This window comes from Triticum dicoccoides, chromosome 2B (assembly GCF_002162155.2).
Source record: "Triticum dicoccoides isolate Atlit2015 ecotype Zavitan chromosome 2B, WEW_v2.0, whole genome shotgun sequence".
Lineage (NCBI taxonomy): Eukaryota > Viridiplantae > Streptophyta > Magnoliopsida > Poales > Poaceae > Triticum > Triticum dicoccoides.
In genome coordinates, this window is record NC_041383.1 from 188,460,639 (window position 1) to 188,469,686 (window position 9,048).

At 48.8% G+C, this 9,048-nt stretch overlaps 1 protein-coding gene and 1 long non-coding RNA gene across 4 annotated transcripts; one reads left to right on the top strand and one right to left on the bottom strand.

Moving 5' to 3' along the window:
• The first annotated feature begins 260 nt into the window (after positions 1-260).
• Positions 261-6,933, top strand: LOC119362976. Its single transcript, XR_005173708.1, has 2 exons — positions 261-434; positions 6,557-6,933. It is a non-coding gene; the product is annotated as an uncharacterized LOC119362976 (long non-coding RNA).
• LOC119362975 (sucrose synthase 2-like) lies at positions 2,131-8,067 on the bottom strand. Of its 3 annotated transcripts, XM_037628267.1 has the most exons (17): positions 7,922-8,049; positions 7,783-7,845; positions 6,609-6,732; positions 6,082-6,211; positions 5,856-6,007; positions 5,573-5,765; positions 5,050-5,168; positions 4,732-4,948; positions 4,530-4,625; positions 4,273-4,446; positions 4,075-4,191; positions 3,821-3,987; positions 3,512-3,736; positions 3,113-3,431; positions 2,772-3,016; positions 2,526-2,664; positions 2,131-2,432 (listed from the first exon to the last, which is right to left on the bottom strand). In XM_037628267.1, the coding sequence occupies exons 3-17, from the start codon at positions 6,716-6,718 to the stop codon at positions 2,385-2,387; spliced, it is 2,451 nt and encodes an 816-aa protein (XP_037484164.1). In that variant the 5' UTR covers positions 6,719-6,732; positions 7,783-7,845; positions 7,922-8,049; the 3' UTR covers positions 2,131-2,384. The 3 variants fall into 3 exon arrangements, with proteins under 3 accessions (XP_037484164.1, XP_037484163.1, XP_037484162.1); XM_037628266.1 differs by lacking the exon at positions 7,783-7,845 and having other exon boundaries at positions 7,922-8,067; XM_037628265.1 differs by lacking the exons at positions 7,783-7,845; positions 7,922-8,049 and adding an exon at positions 6,890-6,935.
• Positions 8,068-9,048: the final 981 nt, after the last annotated feature.

Sequence of the window (9,048 nt, forward strand, 5' to 3'; positions counted from 1 at the left end):
CGTGGGGATTGGGGTGGGTTTCTTCCGTTCGCCGGCAAGATGGAAGGGGGAAGAAGTTGAAGGGAGGAGCGATGCGGGCACGCCGCACGCGGCTGCCTCATCTGTACGTTATCGGGCTCGGGCTCGGGCTGGGTCCTAGTCAATCGGGTACCGTGACGGATGCGGTTTGCTTTTCGGAGCCGTGGGGCCCACTTGAGGCCCAGGAAGGCAGGTGATGCGGATGATGGGCCGGCCTATCGTGCTGCCGTGTGACACCGGCCGTTCCGGCCTCCCCGGCGGCCGCGGCAGAAAGCGAAAGCTCGACCGCTCGAGGCTGGAGCGGCGCGACGGCGTGGCTCGCGCGGGTTTTGTCAGCAGCCGCGGCTGCGAACTGGCGGTGTGGAGGAGGGCGGGCGGCGACGCGTCCGGGTCACCCGTCTGCGCGCCTATCGCGTGTGAGTCCTCTGCTCAGCTTGTTGCTTCGATTCCGTGGAAATATCGCTGAAATCTTTCGGGAGGAATGCCCAAATTAATTTATCGCCGATCGTAAATTTTGATCTCGGGTGCCCCAAAATCGATCGCCCAGAACTACCGACCAGCGAGCTCTGAACGTTTTCACCCACCGCTGCCAACCCTAGCCGCCGTGAAAAACAGAACGCATCTCACCCATCATGAAATTAATTAGGAGCGGAATAAACGAGTTATACCTTTCAGTAGGCCATGCAGAGGCCGCGGCTTTGGTGGCAGCAGCGGCGTCCTTGGCGGCCTTCTTGTCGGCTTCAGCTTTCTCGGCGGCGGCACGGTCGGGGTCGGTGGACATGGTGATGATGAAAGCGATGCGAACGTAGAGGAAGTAAACGATCGGAAGCGAGCAGTCGCGTAATCGCTGCCCAAAAACCTATTCACCCCTCACCCCGTACAGGAACCAGAAGGGCGTGGTTTCGGAGACCTGCTCTCCCGTCGACCGTGTACGCGGTGAACGGGATGGAGTCGCCGGCGGCGGCAGCAGCAGAGGAACGATGTGGGCGTGGAAGCGGAAATGCGTTCTGTTTTTCGCGGCGGCTAGGGTTGGCAGCGCCCCACATATATATGTGCGGCCGCGCGCGTGGAGAGACGTGGGCTGAACCCACGTCCAAGTTGGTGGCCCACGATCCGACGTCTCAGATCGTGGCCCTACCTGTCAAAGACTCTCCGTTCCTGACCGGCAAAAAGAAGCGCATAGGAACGAGCTCGGCTCGGCTCAATCCCGCGGCGCGGCGCGGCGCGGCGCGGCGAGCGGAGGAGGAGGAGTGCGCGAGGGCCTCTTCTCTTCTCAAGCTCTAATAGCATGTAGAAGAGCCACCCTTATAAACCACTCCAACTTTCCTTCCACTAGCATGGTGGGACTAAACTTCCCACCACCTTGTCATGCCACCTACATGGGCCCTTAGAGATCAAATCTGAAATTGTCATATGGGCTCTAGGCCCATCTCATATTTCAACAAAGGTGTCAAGAGGTCCCTTGCTGTCATGTGCAATGCAATTGCTCCCTATTTGTCAAGTACTCCTCTTCCTATGTAGTTTAGGGGGTTAAGGTGTAGCCCTACCGGGCATTTTAGAGACAGGTTTTATAGGAACGAAATTACCTTTTCACTATATATACTACGGGTTTTTATTTGAAAAATACAATATTCCATACTAAAGGATTCGGATCCATAACCACGAGTTCCAGTGCACTTAGGTCTCGTAGCCCTTGGCAACGAGGCCATATCAATAGTATTCCACATAGGAAATCCATTCTAGAAAAACAATTAGACAAACTTGGGTTTTGCAAGCCAAGATAAGATTGAGGCGGTGGATGGAGAGTTCTACAATGAATTGGTGGGATGAAGGTGCTAGCTTGGCAAGATAAGAAGTTCAATGTGTACAATAGATTTGGTCCTGGTGTCACCATCCTTTTCGAGTTCTTATAGGATTAGCAAGATGTTCTAGTGTTAGCAATAGAGAAATTGAATGAATGAAATATATCTAAAGAAGAAAGGAGCCATGTCTTTGTAAAAGTCCGAAGAAAAGGGATTTTGAATATGCCTTTTCCTTTTTCCCTCAGAAAAATGACTCAATCAAAATCCGGTCCTAATAAATGTTAATTGCACAGAATGGGAAACTTGGGAGTAAAACAAAGACTATCTTATTCATTCATTCAAATACTGTATCCATGAGAAAGTACCAACAACACAGCATCCATCCAGTTCCCCTACCGCGACAACACGGCCGGGGCCTCAACAGGAACTAAAGTTCATACTGAATCAAGAACGGTAACAAAGGACAATCAAAGGCATAACACTCTCCGATCTGTGCTTCATCACTGAATCAAGAACGGTAAAGCGGAGCGCTCGCCCGCCATTTATTTCTCTGGTAAGGACAAATCATTTGCCCGAGGTCTCGCCCTCAACAGCCAATGGGACAGTTGCAGCCTGCACGCAACAAAGGCACAGAGAAATTAAGTCTCAAGATATGAACCGAGCTGAAATTATCAAGGTGGTCGAACGCAATGTCATGGCACATACCATTTTGCGGTACTTGAGGGCGTAGAGCATTTCAAGGTAGCGACGAGTCTCGCGCCTGTCGAGGTTGGAGACATACTTCCAGAAACCATAGACACCAGAAAGGGTCATCAGCCTCTCAGAGTACAGCTTCCAGGTGTACCTGCGTCAAGATCACAGGGCATCAATCTCAGCTCAGTGCTGTTAAAAGAGTCAGAGCATGTGCATCAGATGATAACACATGTAGACGATAGAGAATTGCTTATATACTTCTCCTCGATGCGCTGGAGTCCTCCCTGCGAGATCTTGTTCCAGTGGCTCGGGTCTTCCTGGCACTTCCCAAAGAAGTCCACAAGCAGTGCGGAGGCCTTGTCATTCTGGTAAGGATCGATGTGGTAGCCGGACACACCGTGCACAATGATCTCAGCTGGACCACCATATGCAGTGGCGAATGTTGGAAGGCCACATGTCATGGCCTCTATCACGGTAAGACCGAAAGCCTCATAGAAAGCAGGCTGAGCACAGGAAGCCAAACATGAAAAAAGATTGTCAGAACTAGTAAATGTCGTGATTCAGTCATAGTGAGTTGCTAGGTTGACAGTGTCCTTCACCTGCACAAAGGCTCCCTTCATGTCGCAGATGTAGCGGTAGAGCTCACCATTGCGGACACGGTTCATCTGAGCAGAGATCCAGCGGACGTGACCAATCAGGTTGTACTGTTCGATAAGATCAAACATCTTTTTGAACTCTGCCTGCTCCTCCTTGTCCTTGGACACCTTTCCATGGTCACCACAAACAACCACCAGGTTTACCAGCTCCTGTAGGCGAGGATTCCGCCCATACATTTCTACCAGGCCAGTCATATTCTTGACACGGTCCAGCCTAGCCATCGAGAAGATGATCGGCTTCTTCTTGTCCTTCAGCACAAATCTGAAGAGGTAGTCAAGTTAGATAACCAGCATGGTAGGCAATCTATTTTATAAGAAGTCAAGACTTATATATGATTATACTTGTGCTCAGCATTCTCAACATCACTGAAGAGTAGCTCCTCAATCTCAGTATGGAGGGAGGTAAGCCTCTTCTGCTGTTCAGTGTATGGGAAGTAGATGGACATGTCAGCACCAGGGGAGACGATGTTGAACTTGGGGTCGAAGACATCAATACCATGGACAACACGATAGAGGCCTGGCATTGTGAATGCCATGTGCGACTCGTACTGCCCTACGGTGTCCTTGCTGAAAATTGGACGATAACATTAGATCAGTTTATGCTATTTGCAAATGACCATGGCGTTGTTTCTGTGAAAGAGAGAATCTTACTTTCCGGCAATCTCTTGGAAAGTACTGGTGATGATGAAGTCAGCATGATTCATTGCAATCAGGTCAGCTGTGAACTGGCAGGAGAAGTGGTAGTGATCCTCAAATTTCTTCCAGTAAAGGTCGGAGTTGGGATACTTGGTTTTCTCGAGTGCATGCGCAATGGTACACTGCACATGAGGAAATAAGAAATATCATAGGATACTACGGAGATCAGAATACATCTTGTACTGAGCAAAAGGGGATAGAATGCGTACATGAGTAACTCCCAACTTGTGAGCCAACAAACACGCGACTAGGTTGCCATCACTGTAGTTTCCAATGATCAGGTCAGGAGTGGCCTGCAGCTCTCCGGCGATCTCGTGTGCCACATCCTGAAAGCAACATGAAAAAAATGATGGATTGCTATTCTAATGAAACACTACAAACAACCTGCTGGAAAGTGAAATGCATACATCAGTGTAAGCTTCCAGGTAAGGCCAGACTTCAAAGCGGGAGATCCATTTGCGAACAATACCATCTTCTGTTTTGAATGGCACACGCAGGATGTGGGTGTGCTCGGTGCCAAGGACCTTCTCAAGGCGCTGGCCACAGGTGGTGCCATGTGCATCAGGGAGCAACCTGGTGACCTATGTCAGGACAAAGATACCTCATTAGGGATCAATTAAAATAGAGAGTTCATATTCGATCATATTGGGGGTACTAAACTTACTATTAGAATCTTTGGTGTAATGTCAAGACCTTGCTGCTTGATTCTCAACAGCATCTCATTCTCCATAGCACGGACTTGGTCCAAAATGTAGACAATCTGTGTGCCATGACATAGTAAAATTGGTGATAATAAATATTTCCTGGTGTTCAGTTTATCAAGAGGAAATATGTCAAGCTGTCAAAAGTGGGGTAGAGGATTCTACCTGTCCACCAGTATCAGGGTACCCCAAGACATTGGCCTGAGCAAAGTAACCATGAGGAGAGAGGATAACAACATTGAACACCATTGGGATTGTTCCGAGGAACTTCTCCAAGGAGGATGGATCAGGGGCCTCGAGAAGGTCCAAGAGAAGGTGGATAGTCTCACTCGCACGCTGAGCACAGTCGCCCCAACCTTTCTCCAGACCAAGTTCCTGGAACCTGAATTATGCAACGAAAAAATTGATACGCAACGATTTTAGTTCTTTGTTGAGAGCAATAAGGGTTTCAATGATCATGTGTATGATGATTATATACAGTACCGGTGGTGGAACTCCGAGTAAGGGGTGTCAGCTGGAAGGCCTGACAGATGTGTCTCTGCCTTCCTGAGTGCACCTTGGAGGGTACTGAGACTCCGAATTCTGTCGTTCAACATCATGGTCTGAAGAAAGAAAGAAAATATTACATGCTCATTGTGATTAAACAACAGGTCTAATAGTTCCAGTTTAAACTTTCAGTTGGCTCATAGATAGCAATCAGGCTTTTGCACTTCTTAAAGAATTTGTTCTAAAACTTTTTTTTTACTTACAAATGCACATATCATCAGGGCAAATGCCCAACACATTAAGTAGATTGTATCTATATTTTCTTACAGGCTGGGTATGCTCATATGCTGCTTTTAGATATATCTAAGAGATTGACATGCTATAAACAAATGATGTAAGCCTTCAACAACAAAGATATAGTTTTTCTAGAGAACCTTCAGCAAAGATATAGTTGAATGATCCAATCTACAAAGCCAAATGATCCAATCTACAGAGCCAGACACTGGAGAGTGTAACCTACCATCCCCTTGTAGTTGTGCGCGCGAAGGAAGTTGAGCAATGGGTACATGCTCTCCTTGTCATGGAACAGCTTCGATGACAAGTGCCTGTTCAGAAACTGCACACCGTTGCCAATGGACTTCGACAGCGATGGGCGAGGGAAGGAGGCGTTGAATGGCTCAAAGTCCAGCTCAAGCACAAAGTTGTTATCGATGCTGCAATTTGAACAGAAGAAGCGTTGTATGATAAAACTAAGGTATAAGGTGGACTCTTGAATCTTAATGATTTCACAAAATCACAGATACCTTCCATTCGCCAGTTGTTCCTTGAACTGCAAATACTCAGCGATGCTTAACTCCTCAACACCAAGCTCGCTCACATTGACCCTCACATACTCCCAGACGCCGGGCCTTGGCCGGATGGCGAGAGCAACCCATGGAGGGATGACAATTGCCTCCTGTATGAGAAACCAACAGATCAAGAGCTGAACATCACTTGAATGACACTGCAGTGAGTTTTGGTGGTGCAAACCTGTGCGCCCCTTAGGAGATCCTCAAAGGCGGTGTCCTTGAGCTTCTCGCGCTCGGCCTCTGGGATCGCGGCATTGTACTCAGCAGTTATCTGATGGGGCTGCAGCATCCCCTTTCCTTGGTTAACAAGCCTGAACAAGTTATCATGTAACAGCCAGTGGGTCAGATCTATCAACAAACGTTACTTGAAGAACAAAGTATGGTAACAATTGTAGCAGTAAGAAAATGTTCAGGTACTTTGTTATAGTATAAATACAACTAGATTAAGAAAGAAGTTAAAAGACAAATAGAAGGAGCAGTACTATATAGAAATGCAGGAACAATTGTTGAAACTTCATCATCAGTTCTTTTAATGGTCCTTAGTAACAAGACTTTTTAAAGAAAAAAGCCATTGATCCAGCTCATACTATAGCATAACATAGAAATACACAAGGCAGCCATAATTCATCGCTTAACCATATCATTCTTATATGCAGAGATTTCTACAAACCGGCAGCCAGTCTAGCCTGCAAAAGATCAAGGACAGACCTTGAGAAGACGGCGACAAGCTCATTGGTGTGCGCGGAGAGGGAATCGCCGATGCGCTCCCTCACGCTGTGGATACGGCTCAGGGCGCGCTCTCCGGCAGTCTCCCCCATTGCTGTCCTCAAACCTGAACAGCGGAAACAGACATGTAAACCTGAACAGCAGAAACAGTGAAGCCTCCTCCTAGACAACAGGGCGCTCTGTCCTAGTAGCAACGATGCATGAGCTCTACTGATAAATAGAGCCAAAGGAAGAAGAAAGGTTGGCGTGACGTGCAAGAGTACCTAGAAGGTTGTGCTTTGGGAAGCAGATCATGGGATTAGCGTGAGATGTATCCTAGTCGTTCCTTGCGTGGCTTGGCAAGCTAATTAAAACTGACCAAAGTATATGAGTGAGCGCAGGAGCACAGAAGACAGAACTATTGCCGGGCAGGCTCTCCAGTTTTCCAGTAAAGGGCATGCAGATACTAGAAACAGATTAAGTAATTAACACTGACCAAAATATGAGTGAGCACAGGAGCACGGGACTATTGCCGGGCAGGCTCTCCACTTTTCCAGTAGAGAGCATGCAAATAAATAGAAACGGATCAGCTAATTTAGTACAGTAGTAATACAAAAACATGCACATTATCCGCAAGGCAAGAAGCTTATGTAGGATTAGTGAGAACCACTGTAACTCTTAATTACTGGCCTTGATAAAACTTTAATAGCCCCTTTAACAAGTTGCATAAAATAGGAAGAAAAAAACCTGCTAGATTTATTTTTGCATTACGAAAACTTGGAATATGCTCTCAGAAAACAGAAGTGAATTTCAAACTGACGACAAGCCTGGCCTCCCCGGAGGAGGATGTCACAGGCATGCAGGATATGTAATTCTGCACTGGATCTCTACAGTACTGCCATACGCCCACCATACCCCTACACCGATCCAGTGTACAAACCGGCGTATGGATCTCACAGCAGTTCACCCACTCTACCATCCTAGTCCCAACTCTAGAACACAAAAGAGAACATTTGTGCTAACTACAGCAACCAAAAGAGAAGGTCTCCAGGGCCTGGCCCCAAGTGCATGCAAGGGCCGAGAAGACCAAATTAATCAACAAGCCTGAACCAAACTTTTCTTATCAGTATACTCTCGAACCTAAGCCGAAGAAACTAGAAAGAGAATTTCGCAGCACCTCTCTTGAATCACTGAAACCAGGCTAGCCCCACAGACCTCCGTATAGTCCCAACCGTACCCGCTGTCATTCATACTATGTGTAAGTACTATGAAAAGAAGCTCTTGAAGTACAGGGAAACAGGACATGGCTTCGTTACCTTGCTCCAGAGGAGGGAGGAGGAGGGCGAGAAACAAGGAAACGTCACAGGGGAGCAGGCTCGGGTTTGGTGCGCGGTGAGAGCGAGTGAGATGGCTGGGCGACGATGCCTGCGCCCCTAGTTATACACGGGCGCGCGCGCCGGAGGAGCTGCCAGGCCAGGAGGAGGCGTGGGTCAGGTGCAGCCGCCAGCCGGTGCCAACCCCCCTCGCCGGGCGGCCGGGGAAAAGGACGCTCTCTTTTCCGTCGCTTTGCTCGGGGCCCGCACTGGTTCTTGGCAGCATCGCATCAGTGGCCGTGGAGGCTCCTGTTTGGTTTGGAGATTAGCGCCCGCCCGGTTCCCGAGGCGGTGAAGACAGGTGCTCCGGCTCGGAGGAATGCACCGCGCCAAGTGTTTCGCTTTGTGGCAGGCGCACCGTGACAAGTGTTTCGTGCCGGCGAGCCATCGGCTGCATGCAGCGCCGCGGATGTGTGGTAGCTTAGCTGTCTGCGACAAATTCTGTTGCGTGCGACCGCATTTTTTTTCTTTTGCTGGGAACCGCATTTGTTTTTTCTTCTCCGCGAAAAGAAGAACCCGCATTTGTTCATGCACTGCACCTAAAAACCGCATTTAGAAGTTTCTGCGGCTCATGAGCGCGCGGTACCGTCGGAAACTAGCTGGCTACCATTGCATAGTGATTACGTAGTATGTCCTGTAGCAATGAATGGCTCTCGTATGCCGCTGCCGTGTCGTTTGCGGTTTAATTTCCCACCGCACTTGCCTCGCACTCGCACAAGCTGCACTTCGTGGTACTTTTCCTTTTTGAGTTGCACACTTCGTGGTACTACATACTATCTGTGTGTGTGTGACAGAATTGACTATAGCACGACGACTTTCTGATTGTGTTTACACACGAACACGTCGCCGTGTACTCTCGACACCGGGGTGATGCACCGCAGCTCACGTCGAAGAAGACCCGCCAGAAGCGTGGTACGCAAGACAATCCGGCGGGCTCTTTGTAGAACCAAAACCCACACGCTCGGGAGGGGCCCGTCAGGGCGTGCGGCGGCTATGGGCTGCCGTAGGTCGACCTGATCGCCCCTAGGGCCTCGACGTTCGCCGCCCTGCAATGAAGAAGAACGAACAAA